The sequence below is a fragment of the Camelina sativa genome, chromosome 17, assembly GCF_000633955.1.
Source record: "Camelina sativa cultivar DH55 chromosome 17, Cs, whole genome shotgun sequence".
NCBI lineage: Eukaryota > Viridiplantae > Streptophyta > Magnoliopsida > Brassicales > Brassicaceae > Camelina > Camelina sativa.
The window spans coordinates 33,834,980-33,853,631 of record NC_025701.1 but is presented as its reverse complement, the minus strand read 5'-3'; the positions used below and the strand labels follow the sequence as shown (position 1 = coordinate 33,853,631).

Below are 18,652 nucleotides of genomic sequence, written 5' to 3'. Positions count from 1 at the left end.
ATTATTCCTTTTGAAGCTATCTTTGTTTTATTAAAACAATTTATACAATTTCTATGTTTAATAATTATATCATATTTGATTCTAGGTGATCAACGATCGCAGATGCAAAGAAGTGATTGAAGTATTTAAGTTTAAGACAGCAGTAACAAGTGCAGCACATGTTTTAAAGACTAATTATCGTAAAACGTCTTTTCTCTTCCCAGAGTGCTGTACGTGCGGGGACGCTTACCATTGTTTTAGTTCCGAACTGGATGAGTATTTATCGCTATTGCCACGTAAATTTTGTGTATTATTGCATGTAAAATAATTTTTTGATTCCCCATTACAATCCTCTCCCCCGTACTTATATTGTTTTATTACATTTAATTATATTTAACCGAATCAATTCATCCAGTTAATTTCGTTCTTAATTTAATATGTTTGACCCGATAAGATCTATGGTCGACTCCCGAGCTTCGAGGCGACTTCGCATCGTCGCATCGCTTCTCCTTCACTTCTCCTTGGTTGAGTTTAGTGGATCGGCCCAAATAACTCGCTTCGGCCCATGTCCTTTAACACAGATCCAATTACATAACCCGGGACGAATTGTCGTGGTATCAACAATGAGGTTGACCATTAAGAAGGACTTGATAAGAGACTGAACTGACACACCACATAATCCACGTAATCCATTGACCATCAAAACCTAACTGCATGAGGACCGCTTCTATGAACGACCATTCCACACGATCATAAGCTTTACTCATATCCGTCTTAAAGGCCAGAAAATCCGATTAACACCGCCGATTAGTTTTCGAGCAATGAAACATTTCCTGAGAAATAACATTATTATATATGTTTTCTTATATTTAAAAGATTTTTTATTATTATATTTAAAAATTTTTTTTAGTGTAAAGCTCAACTTATATTTTTACTCTTAATGAAGGATAAATATTATGTTTTAAAAATTAAATACAAAATGGACTAGTAAAAAATTATATCGAAAGGTTACTTTTATATATATGATATTTAAACAAATTCAATGGGAAAATATATGACCAACTTTTGCAGAGTCTGATTTTTTAGAGCATTTCATAATTGCTCCTCAAATAATTATTTGGCAAAATTTACTCTCTAAATTCAATGTTTAGTTGACTATTTGTACATTGAAAAAAGTTTGACCAAAAAGTTTTTGATAATATTTTAATAGAAAATCTGTTTTATTTCAGAAATAAATTCAGTTACAAACTTTTTCATTGCAATTTCTTTCTCCACAAATCAACTACGATATAACCAAAAATCAATAATGGCCAATTTATTTTATTTGAATACTAAAGCAAAAAATGTTCACTTTACTTCATATTTTAACTCTAATAAAATCTTATTCTCTTAATATTGCATATAAAACATTTTCCAAAAACCGATACAATTATTTCAATATTATGCTATAAGCTGTAAATTAAAATTAATTAACGTGTGGACTATGTAGAAAAGGGAAAGAAATGTAATGTATTTTTATGTGGTGTAGACAGAAGGACAATTGTATATCCTCTAATTCCGGATAAGAAGAAGATTATATTAAAAAATCATGCTTAAATGCTCATTTTATCTCTGAAAGTTGAACACTATTTCTACCTCTCGAACAAAAACACCTGAAAAGAACTAATGTCGACAGGTAAATCACAAATTGAAGTGGTTACAGCTAATGGATTTTCTACTTTCGAGAAAGGCAGTTCCTCTCGTACATCTACGTATGAGAATCTTGTCCAAAATTCTGAACTTTTTTGGGATACGCTTCGAGATTTTTTCAAATCTTCTGGTCGAGAACTTCAGTGAGTTTTTCTTTTTTCCTTATATAAAATTTTTTGTTTAGATTATACATTTTGTGATGAAATTACTGGTTTACAAATTATGATTGTGAATGTTAAACCCCTAGTATACATTTCAATTAATTTTGTTCGCAATTTCGTGTGTGATGGGTTATAAATGACTTGTATACTAAGTGTTGCTTGGTCTAGTGGCGTAGGCATGGTTCTTCGAAAGAAATAGAAAAACGTGATTCCCTATGTTCAAAAGACACTCGTAGGGTGGTGATTTTTCTATACGAAAAATCCAAAAGCGATGAAAACAAATTATAAATGGGTCTTGGCCCAATAATTATTTTTGAAAAATAATAAATCTTATTGTTTGTTTTTCTGGGTCAACAATTACTCATGTTATTTGTTCATATGAACTGATCTTTTGTTGTTAAAAAAAAACAAAACAATAAATCTTGTTGTACAAAATTTAACGGCTTGATAAAATTTATTTGGCGAGATTGAAGCAAAACTCATTAGGTTTGGGAATCGTTAAAGCAAGGAAGTATGTGTGGCTTATGGAACTGGATCTAGTTTGTTCTTAATCTGTTAGTCAGATATCATTTTTTTTTTTTTCAGAAAATTTTGAAATGCTAATCCATGAATAGGTTTAAGAATGTTTTTTTTTTTGGGGGGGATACCGTTAATGCAATATTGTTTTAAAGGTGTTGGGAAATGGAAATTGCTTTTATCCTCTTTTAATATGTTCATTGTATATGCTTTAATTGATTTATTTTCTTGAATAAGATTTCAGTTGATCATGGAATATTTCTGATATTTTTGGCTTTTGTCAAGGATTCCTGTTGTGGAAGGAAAACGTCTCGATCTGCATCGGCTGTTCATTGAGGTCACATCTCGTGGTGGTCTTGAAGAGGTAACAAATAATTCGCTTTGAAGCTATCTTTGTTTTATTAAAATAATTTATACAATTTATATGTTTAATAATAATTATATCATATTTGATTCTAGGTGATCAACAATCGCAGATGCAAAGAAGTGATTGAAGTATTTAAGTTTAAGACAGCAGTAACAAATGCAGCACATGTTTTAAAGACTAATTATCGTAAAACGCTCCTTCAGTTTGAGCATGCGTACTTCCAAGCTCCGCGCTCTACATTTCAGGGCAATGGCATGGGTACTTAAAAATTTCAATGTTTAAATTTTGTATTTTATAGTCCAATTAATATGTTTCTTTAGGTTCTCTTCTTTTATCTGAATTTGTGAGTGTTTGAGATTTGCTTTCTGAATTTCATTCATATATACAATCAAGAAATGAAACCTGGCGCCGTGGTTACTGGGAGGATTGATGAGAAGTTCGGAAGCGGTTACCTGGTAACCATGAAGATGGGCTCAAAAGAGTTCAAAGGAGTGATATTCCACACTTCTTCTCAAGAGGATCCTACAACTCATAGGAATAAGAGAGCCAAGTCATCTCATGGACGACCTAAGTTCCCAAGAAGCAGTTATAACTTCTTCTTTGCCGAGCAACACGTGAGGATTAAAGCTGAGGGCGGTGGACGAAAGGGACCTTTCACCAAGGAAATTGCGGAAATGTGGAAGAATCTCTCTGAATCTGATAAAAAGGTAAACACATAAAAACTTATTTAAACTCTATCTTAAGCTTTAAAAATAAAAATGAGGATTTCTATATTAAACAACGTTTTGAAGTTCCATTTTTCTCGAATGAGATTTAATGGATTCGGTTTATTATTATTTTTAACCAGGTTTATCAAGAGATATTTCTTAAGGATAAGGAGAGGTACAAGATGGAGTTGTCACAGGACAAAGCTTCAAAGTATTCTTATGCGGCAAAAATTGTAGCTGCGACTGATGCAGTGGAAACTGTAGCTGAGACCAATGCAACAGAAACTGTAGCTGCCATCAATGCAGCGGAAACTGTAGCTGCGACCAATGCTGCGGAAGCTGTTGCTGAGACCGATGCTGCGGAAACTGTAGCTGATACCGATGCAGTGAAAGCTGTAGCTGAGACCGATGCAGCGGAAGCTGTAGCTGAGACTGATGCAGTGAAAGCTGTAGGTGAGACCGATGCAGCGGAAGCTGTAGCTGAGACTGATGCAATGGAAATTGTAGCTGAGACTGATGCAGCGGAAACTATAGCTGTAACTGATGCAATGGAAATTGTAGCTGAGACCGATGCAGCAAAAGCTGTAGCTGAGACCGATGCACCGGAAACTGTAGCTGCGACTGATGCAGCGGAAACTGTAGCTGTGACTGATGCAATGGAAATTGTAGCTGCGACTGATGCAGCTGCAAGTGCAAGTGCATCGGAGACTGTGGATGAGGCAAGTGAGTAGTGTTAATTTCTCTATTGTTGTCTTATTTATTTGTTGGAACTTTATGAGAACTTCCGTCTTTAATAATAAGTTGTAGAACTGGCCGTAGGCAACTTTTTCATTCAACTATTTCTGTTATGAGAACTTTTGTTTTATTTTGTTCTATTTTTACCTTTATTACTATAATTTTGCAATCTAAAATGTCAAACATTGTGCTTCAAGAGTTGAGTTAGCTCGTCCTAACAATATTGTTGATCCTCTATAAGTCTAGACTCCAAATTTGAACACACCAACTACCTGATGCCTGACAGAACTTGTTTTCATCACAAGCTCATGTGGAGTCTTAGATGATGCTCATGGCTGAAATGTTGTATTGTCTCTTCATCGATCCTCTCGAAAGGCTCAACGTCTTCATAGGGTTCTTCTGGAACTCCTTCAAGATCTTTTCTGTCCCATACTCTTTCTTGTACCGCACATCTGGAATGGACAGTATAGTGACATCCCTTATTGCAAGAAAACTGTCCGTAGATGACATCGATGGTACGGCGACAGACACCACAACGGAATAATCCGGAAGGAAGAGAGGAAGAGAGAGACAAACGGTGTGGATGACGGGTGATTTTAATAACACGAGGTAAGTAGATACATGCCCTGTGGACCATGAAGTTTACATGAAAGACAAGCATAGACGAGATCATGTGTGTTTTCAAGAGACAAGCCACAAGCATCACATGGGGAAGGGATTCGTCTAGGAAAGATGGAGAGGGGATGCTCATGGCTCTTGAGATGAAAGATGGTGAAAGGTGGTGGGTTTCACAGGTGAGGTTTAGGCTGAATTTGCAAGTAGAACAGTGATAGTATACTTTTTGGAGATGCCTCTGACTGTTAGTGATAACTGAGTTCGGTCATATGCTACATGTTCAAGATATACTTAGATATGTGTATGCATATTAAAGGGTGCATGTTAGATAGTTGCGTTTGTTCGGTTACTAAACGAACGGTTACGACCGTAGCACTCTATATAATTGTGTGTAATGTTGTACGGCCAAATCGTTGAGAATAATTGAGAAGTTTTCCACTTTTTCATTCTCTGTTTTATTCTCTACCATGCTTGTATTTGAAGCAATGGCTTCTGGTATAATACAAGAGCAAAACTTCAACACTGACAACATTTGCATCTCAAATCGGATATAGAGATAGAGACATCATCGGGCTCTGTTTCAGAATAAGAGGGTTCCTCTTGCCATGAAGTGGGCAACTGCTTCAAATCAGAAAAAGAGGAATCTGAGGAGAAGGTGAGTTTTAGAGGATGTTGAGCGTGAAAAGGATGTCTGATCTCAGGCGGGTACAAGTTGCAAACCTTGTGGAAACACAGTTTACAAGTAGCACAGTAATAGCTCAGGTCATCTTCGGATCCCACGCCTCCACATCACATGTATGGCAACTAGAGAAATAATGATATCTCTCTTGAAGGAAGTGAGGCCTAGTCAAATCCGATAAACGACATCTTGGTAAGAGATAACAGTTCTTGTGAACGTCCTAATCGCAGGTGTCACAATGGAGATGATACTTAGTGCGTTGTTTCTTGTATCTGCATATGATGCATTTAGACATTCGTCGACCATATCGTCGACAAAGGAAGTGCGTCGGCTCAGATGGATCAGACTGATGACAAATGAGTCTAGCACGAGAACTAAACTTCAATAATGTGTTTTCTTCCATTTTTTTCTCTATTTATTGTAATTTGTAGCGTGAGGCAAGACTTTTCTAATCATAGGATACCATAGTAACCATAACATTAGCTGTCGATTAAAGGGTTTAGTAATTTTAAAAGACCAACAAATTGTTTTACATATTAATCAAAGACTACTGGACGGTGTTTTAAAATTATTTTTACTTTTGAGATGGGACAAAGTTGTTCTTGGAATTACTCGTTTCAGACAAGGTGCAGTGTCACTGTCACTTGCTAACTACAATAAATGCATTACCTTATACTCCATCCACATCTTCAAATGAGATTATTAGTGTCAACTACATGCAAGAGTGTCGCTAGATGATATCTTGTAATAAAAGAAACATCAAACGAGAGAGGGAGTCTTTGAGAAATATAGGAAGAGCCCGAAGAGGTTTGTCTTCGTTAGGACTTTTTAATAAGCTGATGTCTTTTGCTCACCTGCTTAATTAATCAAAACAACACGAGTATAACAAAAACGGTTTCTTTGCAAAATAGTATATTTTCAAAACTAAAAAAACGACTTTGTCTAGAAGCAATTCATTGGTCTTTCATTAATGTAAACAATTTGTTGGTTTAAAAATACTAGTATATTTTCACTGACACCAACTAGTTACTATAGATTATTTGGTTTGGTTCGTTCGGTTTCACAGAAATATATATGAGTTTAGGTACGACTGTTTTCAGATTGTCGTTACAAATAATCATTTCTCAAAACCACTTGATTTGTGATTTAAGAATATAATAAAATCAAGAGTGTTTTTGAGTTGAAACAAATTTCAGTTTAAACAGTTTTTCGTTATAAATAGTTTTATCTTTAAACAAATTTCTACGGCTTATTTAAAGATATTTTAGTTATAAGTTGACCAGTAAATGGACCGGAACCAGGCCCATAACCAAATTCCAATAAAGATTAGAGAGTTCATAACGCCCCAACATAAAAACGCCCACTTCTAAGCCTTTTTCATTTCGTTGTTTGTTTGACGTGCCCACCTCTAATTTAAAATCATGAAAAGGGAGTAATTCATGATTTTCAATAAAATTTTAATTTTCTTTTTTCAACATACAGTAGATGATGATTTCAAATTGCTCCTCTTTTCAAACAATTTTTCATTTTTCATTTCTGTTGACAAACTTAAGGTTTTCTGCCATCAATACTGGCTAAGAAACTAAAAAATATTAGGTTTTATGTCAAAATTTTTTTTGTTGTAATTTTTAATAATAGCACTTATATGATAATACTTTTCAAAAATACTATTGATAAAAAAGTTGTTCAAAAATACTATTTAGATCATGTTTTATCAATACTATTAAAAAAATTGTAATTTTTGATAATAGCACTTATATGATACTGCTTTTTCAAAAATACTATTGATAAAAAAATTTGTTGAAAAATAATATTTACCTTCTAAACAATATAATAGTTTATACATATTTATAAAAAAATATATAATTCTTTCTTATAAAATTTTATAAATATTTTCGTAAAAAAAATTATAGCATGCTTTAAAACATCTATATTGTATTTTGCGCTTTTTAAAAAATGAAAAAAGTGGTATGTTTGAAATGTTACTTTTAAAATTTGTGGTGCATTACTAAAATGATCAAATATCATAAATTTTTAGATAATCACGGTTGTAAAAAATAAATATGATGACCTACATGGTCGAGAAAAATCTAGTTTATAGTGAGATTCAATGGTGATGTAGATGGCGAATGATGGTGATAGTTGACTAGAGTAGAGAGAAAGCCGGAAGTAATTAGTCATAATAATTTTCTAAAAAACTTGTAGGAAATGCACATCATTTGATCAAAAATTATTTTTAATTTTATTTTTTTCAGTCTTAAGTAGTTTAGTGGCATACACCCTAAAAGTTTCTCAATTTTTTTGAAATTCGAATGTAAAAGTTTTTGTTATTAACAATTGTAAAATTTACATATAGATTATTTGTTTCATTTTCTTTTGTAAAACTGTTAATTTTGTTATGGATCCACTAGTGAAGAACCTCTTCTAAAACATTCATGTTCGCTACATAAATTATAGGGATTCATAAATAACATCAAATCCACTAACATCTTAATCACTTGTATAAATCATATATAGTAAAATGACATAGAAAGTAGAAACGTCAAAAACATAATAATACCAAAATTAAAACTAGTTTTGTTGTGTGTTAATTAAATTCAAATTGTACTGAAAAAGGGGAATGACAAGAAAGAGAAATGCACGTGGTTTGGGACGAGGCAAAACGACGAGAAGTTAAACTCGTCAATTGCAAAACGAGGGTATGAGCTGTGGCATGTCAATACCTCCAAAAACTTATAATGTATACGAAGTGGGCCTCATATGTATAATACTCCATATATAGGCAGAAAGAACTAAAACCACCTGTCGTTTTATATAGTCTGGTCCTTGAAAATCTCTTTTGGTTCCAACAGTCAAAAATGTAAATTCTATAGTACCATTCAGTTACTTAACCAAAAGTTAAACAGTGAAATATTTCACATCCTCTTTATTCACTTTGTGGGACACGTTTGTATGAGTCCCATCTCTTCTTGTCTGAAGAATAGTTATAATACGCTTTTAACAGTTACCACCATATTACCAACCTAGTCTACTCACTACTGTAAGGATTTATTTAAATATTTTTTGATTAGTTACAGTTTGACTTACTAGTCCATCTCCTAATGAATATGTGTGTTTTTAATAATTTCTACATTATCAATCGTCGTAAATAGACACATAATGTAATAGAATAGTACTGTACATGTGACATTGGTATTGTGTGTAATACTTTATTTAAAAATGTTCATCGATTGTAGCATTCACGGGAAGAACACAACAGTTCAAAACTTGAAAAGGTGAAAATGAAAAGAAGGCCGAAGAGTTGACTCCATGGATTAAAGAGACTCTGTCAGGCTTGTACTCAAAGCGATTCAAAACCCGAACATGAATGTCTTGATTATTCTAATAATAATTACTCCCTCTGTTTCATATTAAGTGTCATTTTAGAGTTTCTCACACATATTAAGAAAATCATTAAATTTTCTATTTTACCTCTTATTAATATATTAATCAATTTTTTCTATTGGTGTATACATTAAATTAATAGGGATAAAATTGGAAAATTTACCAAACATCTACATTGGAAATATAAAGTGACACTTATTTTGTAACAAAATAATCAGTCTAAAATGACACTTAATACGAAACAGAGGGAGTATTACTTAATTAATAATCTGTAGAAAAGTAATTCTTTAAAATGTTATCTTTGTATTATATTTTTCTAAACTACCACAAAGTATGTTTTAGAAAGGGGTTGGAAGAGTTTTAGAACATTCGTTACAATTGACTTAGAATCTCTTATAAAAAACTTACCAAAATACATAAAAATTAGGAAAAGTTATTTAGGAACTGTCATTTATAGCATGAAAAATAGGAAAAAAAAAACAAAGGGTAATAGTTGTCAATAAAAAACGAGAAAGATGAACTTTTGCATGTATATACGGAAGAAATAGTTGTCATGGTATATTAATAAATAACACGATATACTTATTGAATAATCTCATGCTAATTACATAAACACAGACAGTGATAGTAAGACTAATTTTCACAAAGAATCATTTAAATTAAAAACACTAAATTTGTTGGAATCATTGTTACATCAAGTTACGTTGTAGGACCCTGCAGTATCACCCAATTTTAGAGAGATCGAGAAAGAGAGAGAGAGATGGCACTTTCTTTTGTTCTTTGTAAACAAAGAAGATTACTGGCGTGGCGCATTTGACCTTAATAGGTTATTGGAATTCGAGAAATATATAGAAAGAAGAAGATTGCTTGTGAATCAGGAAAAGCAAATCACGCAAGTCTTTGAGAATACAAATTCTGACAAAAAAAAAAACTAGTATGGTGTGAAAAACTATTTTATTAGTAGTTTGAATGTTTATTCCATTAATAAGTAGTAACCACATTTCTGAAAAAAAATATTCTAATTACGTATACAAAATCTTTATTGATTAGCTTACAAAAGAAATCTTGACTATATATGACCAAAAGTCGTAGGATGTAAACATTAATTTTTCAATAGCCAAACCTTTATAAAAAAATCTTAATTATATAGTCTCTCTTTGGTAAGCATCTATATGTTATGGTTGATATGTAGTTAGTATGTATAATTCCATAATATATTTCCGAAAATACACATGTAGTGTGATCGGATATATCTTTGCGTAGTGAAACAATTTATGAAACTGTACATGTGTATAAAGATTTAGAATAATTGATTTATTAGAACCAGATTAATGCGACTACTTACGTTAACGTAAGAAAATGCAAGTAGGAAAAAATTGTGCAAGGGAAACGAAAACGACTAATAACTGCAGAATATTTGGGGCATTGGAACGGTAAGATATTTATTACTACTACTTATTTTATGGTTGTCAATTACACTGTGAAGAAAGTGACATTTCCTTGATTCTTTTGTTTTTTTTTTTTTTTTTAATTTTGTTGGTTTTTGTAATTTTATTATCATTATTCAAAAAGGACTTTTGGGGTCAGCAGCAGCAGGCACTGCAAAACGGAGATTTCGCCATCTTCTTTGTCACGATGTCAAGTTGCTCTCAATTCTAGGATTCTCTCCATATCTTTCTTTTTTTTTCTTTATCTCGTTCTGCCAAGTATATATTTTCACACACACATATAATATATATATATATATACAGTACCACTTTTTATTTTGAATATTTCTAATTATTACTGTATAATATGGATGGATCATCTTTGAAATTAGTTTCACTCATGCATATATATAAAAAGTGTGTTTTATATATTCGACTTCCCGCAAGTAAGAAAAAACATGGGAAACTTATACCAATAATGAAGTACAATAAGGGGGGTGTATTCAACTTGACATTTTAAGTGATTTGTGTGAAACTTACAAATCCTATGTTATTCAATCATGTATTTTAAAAAGTCTATTAAAATCCACTGTTATTGAACTGATGATTTAAAAATCTACTTTAAAATCTACTGTTATTCAAAATAGTTTGTGGATTTGGATTTTAATGATTTTTGAGATTCTAGAGGATTTAGGTGGGATTTGTTTAGTTAAAAATAAAGAAATCCAAATCTCATGGTTTTATGTGGGATTTGAAAGAATTTTACAATAAATCATATCAACTTCCCTAAAATCTTTCAAAATTCCAAATTTTCTAAATCCCATCAAATCTTCCAAAATCATAGTTTCAATACACCCCCTAAGTAAATGTGGTTATTTGTTGGTGAAAGTTTCAGAGCATTAAATGATTTAAACTCGGATTTATTTTGTCGGCAAGCAATTGAATTGAAGAACCAAAGTGAATTTCTTAAAATTATTAATGGCGAATGATGGTTTGATGATGCGTTTTTTGGACAGAGAAAACCAAAAAAAAACGACAGTGTCTTGTATCGTTTTATTCGCTAGTGTGGTAAAAAGGTAAAAAATCATTTGATAATGATGTACTATTTTTTTTTTTTTTTGGTTGCCGACTGAATTATATACTTTTGTTCTAAACTGTACAATTTTGTAGAACGTACTGTGTTATGTTTCGATGGGACATTCCTCATTTATTGCTGGACCCGTTTTGTTTTGTCAAAATACAAACAAATAAAAAAATAGTGAAAAAAAAAAATAGTGAAACAAAATTTTAAAAAGTAGTATATACAGAGTGAAAACAATTGATATAAAATACATTGTTTGCGGAAGAAAAAAAACATATATTGAAATATGGAGATGAGTTGGCCTTAACTTCTTTCCAAAGCCCAGCCGCCGCGAAAAATTTTTTTTTCCTTCGATCTGCCCTCTCCGGCTGCCGGACTCCATGCCAGAGCTATGGGAGGGTGTAGTTCTTCGTCTTGCTGCCTAGTCTTTGTTCTCTATGGTTTAGTTCTGTTGTTTTAGGTGTTGTAGCTGTTGTCAAAATTACATTTGAAGCGAAAATTGATTGAAGAAGGGGAAGCCATCAGCGACGAGATCTGGTTATGGTAGAGACGGATCCGTGTTTTAACGGTTTAGTCTTGGTTGTGGCTTGGTTCTGGTGGTTCTCTTGCGGTTGGTGGTTTGAAGGAGACAAACTGTGACAACCCGTCCCACGGACCCCACTAGCCCACCGCTAGCTACCCCAACGGACCGTCCGTGGACCCCACTAGCCCACCGCTAGCCGGTCCAACAGACCCCAAGCTGGCCCTGCAGGGCATCGATCCTAATCCATCACTGTGGATATCCCAATCCACCAGTAGGTTATTGGTGCGCCAGGCGTTCCTCGAACCCTGGTCCCCACCCTTTAACAACCTTCCCAGAGGACAAGTTGTCACCAAGCTGGTATGGTATCTCTTTCGATTCTCTCTTCTTTGGACTGCGGGTTTTGCAATTAGGCTGTGTTGTTGGTGTTAGTATGGCTTCAACCGATGGTTTCAAGTTGCAAAGAGAAGTTTGGTGGTTTGTGTCCTCTCCTCAAACTTGCCTTCTCTGTTGGTTGGAACTCAATCCTTAGTTCTTCTGCTCTATTAGGTCTCCTGCTAGTCAGTGTTTGCGCTATAGGCTAGGTTTCATTCTTTATGCTTGTCAACCGGATGGTATTTTGTTGCTAGCCATCTACTAGCTCATTTCAGCGGCTCTGTTGAGTTGTGGTTTTGGGTTTTAGGCATAGTAGTGGAATCGTCTTTCAGATGTTCTTTTGCGAGGAAGTCACCAGTTTTGATTCTGTAGATGGTTAAAGCTGGGTCGACGAGGGTCCGCGTGTAAGAGCTGTTAGTCCTCTTTGGCTTGTCTCAGGTCGAATCTCAAGGTTTCTTCTTTGTCCCTAGTTTGGCTCGCCTTCTCTTGATTGGTTTTGTGCAACTGGATGGTTGTGGCTTCTGTTTCTCTGCTGTCGTTCGAGCTTGCTTTCGTTCCTGCCAGTGATGATGATAGTTTGTCGACGGTGTGCTATCATGGTTTATGGCATTTCCGGTCTTATCAGTACTCTCCGGCGTTTACAGGTTCTATGGGAAAGCTTGTGAGTTTTTTTTCTGATTCAGCTGGGCAGTTTTAGTACTTTGGTTTTTGTTAATTCCTTAGTGACATTTGTTTAGTCTTTGTATCTTGGTTTCTGGAAGTTTGTAACTTGCCGGCTTCTGTCTCTGGAAGTGTGTTACTTGCCAGCTTAGCTTCCCTTGTTTGGGCTTAGTGTTTAAGTGATTTCTTTGTTTTCACTTTTTTTGTATTCAACAGATGTAATCTGTTCAGTTATAATATAAAACCAGATGACAAAAAAAATAAAAAAATAGGGAGATGAGTAATGTGAATTATGTACTACTTCTACAAGTGGAGTATATTTATGAGAAGAACACAATAACTGTCTTAAATAAAAATAAAATGATAAGAATGTTATATTCCATTAATGGCTTAAGAAATCAACAATCCTAGTATGAATCTAAAATGATGGGATGCATGCATTTAATTAACTACTAGGCTTTGAGGAATCTTGACACGTGTCCATATCCATACGAAAAAAAGTCAACTTACTCCTTGTTTAATTACCACCACCCTTTTTTTAACGTTACGCAACAAAACTTTTACTAATTTATTGTCATATCGTATTCAATCTTTTCATTTTATTAATTCATCGACTTATTAATTCTTTTCTATTATTAGTTCAGTGACTAATGAGATAATATACTCCTATTTAATTGCTAGAGTCATTAAATATATATATTTATAGAATTAGATGAAACGTCAAAACAAATAAGATGAAAAAGATAGTAGTAATTTGGGATACTATCCAAGTACTATAAACACTCTCTACGTTAAGAACGAAGGTATTTAGATTTTTTCCGCATATCAACTAGTAATATTTTTTTCCCTTTTAAAACTAGTAAATCGATGAATAAATAAGAAAATTCAAGATATATGCGAAAATGAGGTGAATAAAGTAAAGATCATAAGCTTGAACAAACCACTATCTTAAAGGTCTGATTCTGTGGTCCAATTTGTCATCTACAAGTTTTTTTTTTTTTTTCAAAAAATATTATACATTTTGATCAAAGAATAATTGTATGTGACATATATATATATATATATATATATATATATTATGTATTTACATACATTAAACAGTTTGGCTATATATAAAATAATTGAATATATTTGTTGTGTGGTTGAATTTATTATATACTAGTACACAACATATACAGTAAGTAACCACAATAAATTAAAAATACAGTGTGATATATATATGTGAGGGAAGAAGAGAAGGGGGAAGAAAAGGACACGCATGCAAAATGAAGGCAGAGACCCAAAGGGAAACTCACTGACGAACAACACTTTATTTCTTTCATTCACCCCATTGCTGCTGTAGTATACTCTCTCTAAAGGGACCATTGTGTTGTGTTGGAGTTGGACCCAACACTACTACGCTATATTACCAAACCTAAACCTTTTTCACCTTTTTTTTTTCTTATAAAAAAAATTTAAAGAAAAAGAGAAAGAATATTATTAAATAAATAATTAAGTAGTAGAAAGCGAAAAGAAAACTCAAAAAAGAGTAAAGGAAGCAGAAGAAGAAGAAGAAGAAGAAGAAGAAGAAACAACACGCGAGAAATTTCAGATCTTTCTTCTCTCTCTCTCCGCATCTCCTTTGCGCAACCCTCGTGTAATTCTTAGAAGAAGAAGAACCCTTTTGTTATACTTTCACTTTCTCTGGAAAAATCTCGTTTTTTTTTTTTTTTTGCGTGTTTTAGAATCTCTCTCTCTCTCTTTTATCTTCCCTGGGATTTGGATTTCCGATCATTGAGTTTTTATCGGAGAGATCCTCTTGTCACATTCAGGTAAAACCAGAGTCTGTTCTCGTTTCTGTTTTTTTTTTTTGGTGTGTCGGTGGGTTTAGTTAGAATTAGATCCGTATTTGTTCTTCTTCAATCGGCATTGCTTCGATTTCGAACTGCTTTGTTCTACGACTGTTTCATCTTTTTTGTATTTTTAACGGTTTCTCTGTTTCTGTCTCACTTAAAGTTTTCAGATTGCATTTATTATGGCCAAGCTTTTAAGTAATGCGTTTTTATTTTTTAATTTTAAAGGAGAGAAGAAGAAGACAAGTGTAGTTTAAGTCTTTAATGCTGAGAAAGTGAGAAACCGTGTTGATGGATTCTTCTTCCCTACTTTAGTTGCAGATCTAGAGCTTAACCCTGAAGACCAAACAAAAAAGGTTCGGTTTTTAGTTGTAATCGCTTGAGGCAAATATCTTGTGGGTTGTTTTAGTTCTTATGTTCACGGGGACCTAATCTAAGCTTTATGGCACTGTGTAAAAGAGATATATTTAATGCCATCACAGCAAAAAAAGATTTTATTGGTTTTTTCATTCTTAATGTTTATGCTTTTGATTTCAGAACCCAAGAAAGATTTTTGATGATTCTTGATTTTAATTTTTTGTTTTTTGACAGTTTTTTTTGTCTTCTGTTTCTCCAGGTTTGTTTTTGTCTCATAAGTGTTTGATGGTCGTATGATGACTCACATGCATGTCCTCTGAATCTGTTCAGCAACAACAAAGCTTTCCCTTTGAGTTGATATGTCTGGTAAATTTTTGATGTTTAGTTTTTGATATATTCTCAAGTTTCTGTCTTTGGTTTCCCTGTGGATGATGAATTAAGGAAACTTCTTGATTCCCATGGGGATCAATCTTGACAATTAGATAATGAGACTTTTACAGATACTTACTTTTGATTTTTGTTTTGTATTGAAGGTATTGAAGAAATTGGTACCTTTGACGAATTTAGGGAGAGAAGATCAGACTTTGAAATCTCTGAAGATGAGCGACGGCGCTCCAAAATAGGGAATTTGAAGAAGAAGGCCATCAATGCTTCAACCAAGTTCACTCATTCTTTGAAGAAAAGGGGCAAAAGGAAAATTGACTATCGGATTCCTGCTGTCTCCATTGAAGATGTAAGGGATGAAAAAGAAGAGAGCGTTGTGCTTGAATTTCGCCGTAAGCTTCTTCAGAGAGATTTGTTACCTCCTAGACATGATGAATACCATACTCTTCTCAGGTTTGTCTGTTCCTTCTTTAGTATCAGCTACATATACACTCTGGTCCCTTTAGCTAATAAAATGTGATGCCTTGCTAATACTGTCAAGCTAACCAACGATTCATTTTGAAAATATAGGTTTTTGAAAGCTAGGGATCTTAACATTGAAAAAACTATCCAGATGTGGGAAGAAATGCTAAGATGGAGAAAAGAGTATGGGACAGATACCATACTAGAGGTTAGGAGTTAAAGATTCAAGTTCATTCTTGATATTTGGATGCAAACATCTATTCATTTTCTTAATTACTTGATGGATTCAGTATCAAACTCTTATAATTTTAATTCTTGTATGTGGATGGTAGGACTTTGATTTCGAAGAGCTTGAAGAAGTTTTGCAATACTATCCTCAAGGCTATCATGGAGTTGATAAGGAAGGAAGACCTGTCTACATTGAAAGACTTGGAAAAGCTCATCCTTCTAAGCTTATGCGTATCACCACCATAGATAGATATTTAAAGTACCATGTGCAGGAGTTTGAGAGAGCTCTCCTGGAGAAATTCCCTGCATGCTCAATTGCCGCAAAGCGTCGAATCTGTTCCACGACTACTATACTAGATGTGCAAGGATTGGTAATTATTTAGGAATCTTTCTGTATTGTGTAACGCTTTGAAGCAGATTTTTCTCTTTTGTTGCTTCTAGATTCTCATATTTGCAGTGTCATGTTAATGACAGGGAATTAAGAACTTCACACCAACAGCTGCAAATCTTGTGGCTGCCATATCGAAGATTGACAACAATTACTACCCTGAGGTACTTGTTTTTTTCAGTTTTACATCTCTCATATCTTCTTCACATGCATTGCCTGTTTGTTTGAAGTCATTTCATTATTTTGCAGACGTTGCATAGAATGTACATTGTAAATGCTGGAACAGGTTTCAAAAAGATGCTTTGGCCTGCTGCTCAGAAGTGTCTTGATGCAAAGACCATTGCAAAAATACATGTACAGCTTTTCAGCCTTGTTTTTCTATTTGGTTAACTATTACTCTGTGTAGTTTATCTTATCTCTGTCAATGCAGGTGCTAGAATCCAAATCTTTGTCTAAGTTACATGAAGTCATTGATTCAAGGTAGCTTTCTTTCCATTTAAACCGCACCTGAAAAATTTCGGATATCATGTCTAAGCAATACTTATCAGCTTTGGTGCTCTGTGCTTTAGTCAATTGCCAGAATTCCTAGGAGGTTCATGCTCTTGCTTTGGTGATGGAAGAGGGTGTCTTCGTTCTAATAAAGGACCCTGGAATGATCCTGAAATAATGAAGGTACGTCTTATTAAATTTTGCTTTTGCTCTTTCCTAAGGAACTTTTAAGTGGGAGTCAGCTTATAGTCCGATTTTGTACATGAAGCTCATTTTAGATATTTTCCTTGATTAGCTCATCTACCATGGAGAATCATCACTCTTTAGGCAAATTACCAGGAAGCTTAGTGACCCGCAGAATTCTTCCTCCTACATAAGTATACATCCATCGATGGTAAATGGCTCTGTCAAACCAATTTCTCTATTTGTTGTAAAACACTTTTCCCGGTAATATGACAGTGTAACTGTGGATTTATAGGCTATGCAAGCTGAGACTTCAGCGGCCGAGTCGGTATCTTGTTCTGATGTTCCTACTTCTCCAACTGGAAGAATGTGCTCAGCTTCTGCTCATGTGAATCCAGCTTATGAGGAAGTGAGTTATTGTATTGGTACATTTGTATCACAGACCACTCTAGTTTCTTAACACTAACCGGAACAATATGATCTATGCAGTCTAGAGCATCAGATGCTAACGGCTATTATAGTTGCGATGACAAGTTTGCCGTACCTGACAAAGCTGGTAACCGAAAAGGCCAAGAAAGGCAATCCCATTACCAAATGTTCGAACTCAATCAAACACCTCTCGGTTTAAAATGTGAAACATCTCCACCAGGTTATACTTCTTATTCATGCTTTACTGCTAAAACAATTCCTGTGTAATTTTCTAACCTTTTGAATTTCATTTTCCGTCTGGTATGTCGTAGGTGCTCCCATAGTCCGTAGGCTTCATGGTTTAAGGGGAACAATTGACAAGATAAAATGTGAGAACCTAGCGAAAAGGCTACTTTCTTTGATGCTGAAACTAGCTGCTGTTTTCCGTTGTACTCCGTTTGAGCTTCTGAGAAGCCAGACTACAGTTAGCACTTCAAGTCCAACAGAAGATGACAGTAGGTGCAGCCTCATCCCAACCCCTAGACAGCCTAAAATGAAAGACCGGATTCTTCCATGTTTGGAGCGTATTCAGAAACTGGAGAAAAGTTACGACGATATCCGGAACAAACCCGTTGCAATACCTGTAGGGAAGGAGAGAATGTTGATGGATTCTTTAGACAGAATTAAGTCGGTTGAGTTTGATCTCGATAAAACAAAGAGGGTACGGTACCTTTGCTAGATGTTTTTAACCTTCAAACTTGTATATTCAGTATGGACTGATAACATTTTTCATTGGTTGCAGCTTTTACACGCCACGGTGATGAAACAGATGGAGATAACTGAAATGCTGCAAAGTTTACGAGATTCCCAACTTCACGTAAGTATTGCCTCGGTATAGCAATGAACATGTTGATGGGAGGATGACTAACACTCGAAATTGTTCTTTGTGCAGAGAAGAAGAAGATTGTTCTGTTAAAAACCATAAGGGAACATCTGAGTTTTGCACAAATACAAATCTGCACATAC

The 18,652-nt window shown here is 34.2% G+C and overlaps 2 protein-coding genes across 4 annotated transcripts in view; both read left to right on the top strand.

Annotated features, from left to right (window-relative positions):
- LOC104758854 (putative high mobility group B protein 11) lies at positions 1,615-4,237 on the top strand. The gene is made up of 5 exons (XM_010481811.1): positions 1,615-1,811; positions 2,631-2,709; positions 2,805-2,970; positions 3,106-3,419; positions 3,560-4,237. Exons 1-5 carry the CDS (start codon positions 1,645-1,647, stop codon positions 4,148-4,150), a joined length of 1,317 nt encoding a protein of 438 aa, XP_010480113.1. The 5' UTR covers positions 1,615-1,644; the 3' UTR covers positions 4,151-4,237.
- The window catches only part of LOC104758852 (phosphatidylinositol/phosphatidylcholine transfer protein SFH13), an 11,593-nt gene continuing 7,373 nt past the window's right edge, over positions 14,433-18,652 (top strand). Inside the window, exons 1-16 of one of the 3 annotated variants that reach the window (XM_010481809.1) lie at positions 14,433-14,706; positions 15,043-15,083; positions 15,344-15,450; positions 15,618-15,921; positions 16,039-16,138; positions 16,263-16,529; positions 16,633-16,710; positions 16,796-16,900; positions 16,977-17,026; positions 17,116-17,218; positions 17,331-17,429; positions 17,514-17,627; positions 17,708-17,867; positions 17,959-18,347; positions 18,429-18,503; positions 18,579-18,648. In XM_010481809.1, the coding sequence (XP_010480111.1) occupies positions 15,444-15,450; positions 15,618-15,921; positions 16,039-16,138; positions 16,263-16,529; positions 16,633-16,710; positions 16,796-16,900; positions 16,977-17,026; positions 17,116-17,218; positions 17,331-17,429; positions 17,514-17,627; positions 17,708-17,867; positions 17,959-18,347; positions 18,429-18,503; positions 18,579-18,602 (1,875 nt within the window). In that variant the 5' untranslated portion in view covers positions 14,433-14,706; positions 15,043-15,083; positions 15,344-15,443 and the 3' untranslated portion in view covers positions 18,603-18,648. Of the gene's footprint in view, positions 14,707-14,955; positions 15,084-15,343; positions 15,451-15,617; positions 15,922-16,038; positions 16,139-16,262; positions 16,530-16,632; positions 16,711-16,795; positions 16,901-16,976; positions 17,027-17,115; positions 17,219-17,330; positions 17,430-17,513; positions 17,628-17,707; positions 17,868-17,958; positions 18,348-18,428; positions 18,504-18,578; positions 18,649-18,652 lie in introns of all 3 variants that reach the window. The other 2 variants (XM_010481808.1, XM_010481810.1) reach the window with 2 other exon arrangements.

Bases quoted from the DNA above. Each gene is read 5' to 3' on its own strand.
- LOC104758854 (XM_010481811.1), top strand. From the start codon at position 1,645: ATGTCGACAGGTAAATCACAAATTGAAGTGGTTACAGCTAATGGATTT. The intron at 2,710-2,804 runs GTAACAAATAAT...ATTTGATTCTAG, and splicing joins CTCGTGGTGGTCTTGAAGAG to GTGATCAACAATCGCAGATG. The intron at 2,971-3,105 runs GTACTTAAAAAT...TATACAATCAAG, and splicing joins ATTTCAGGGCAATGGCATGG to AAATGAAACCTGGCGCCGTG.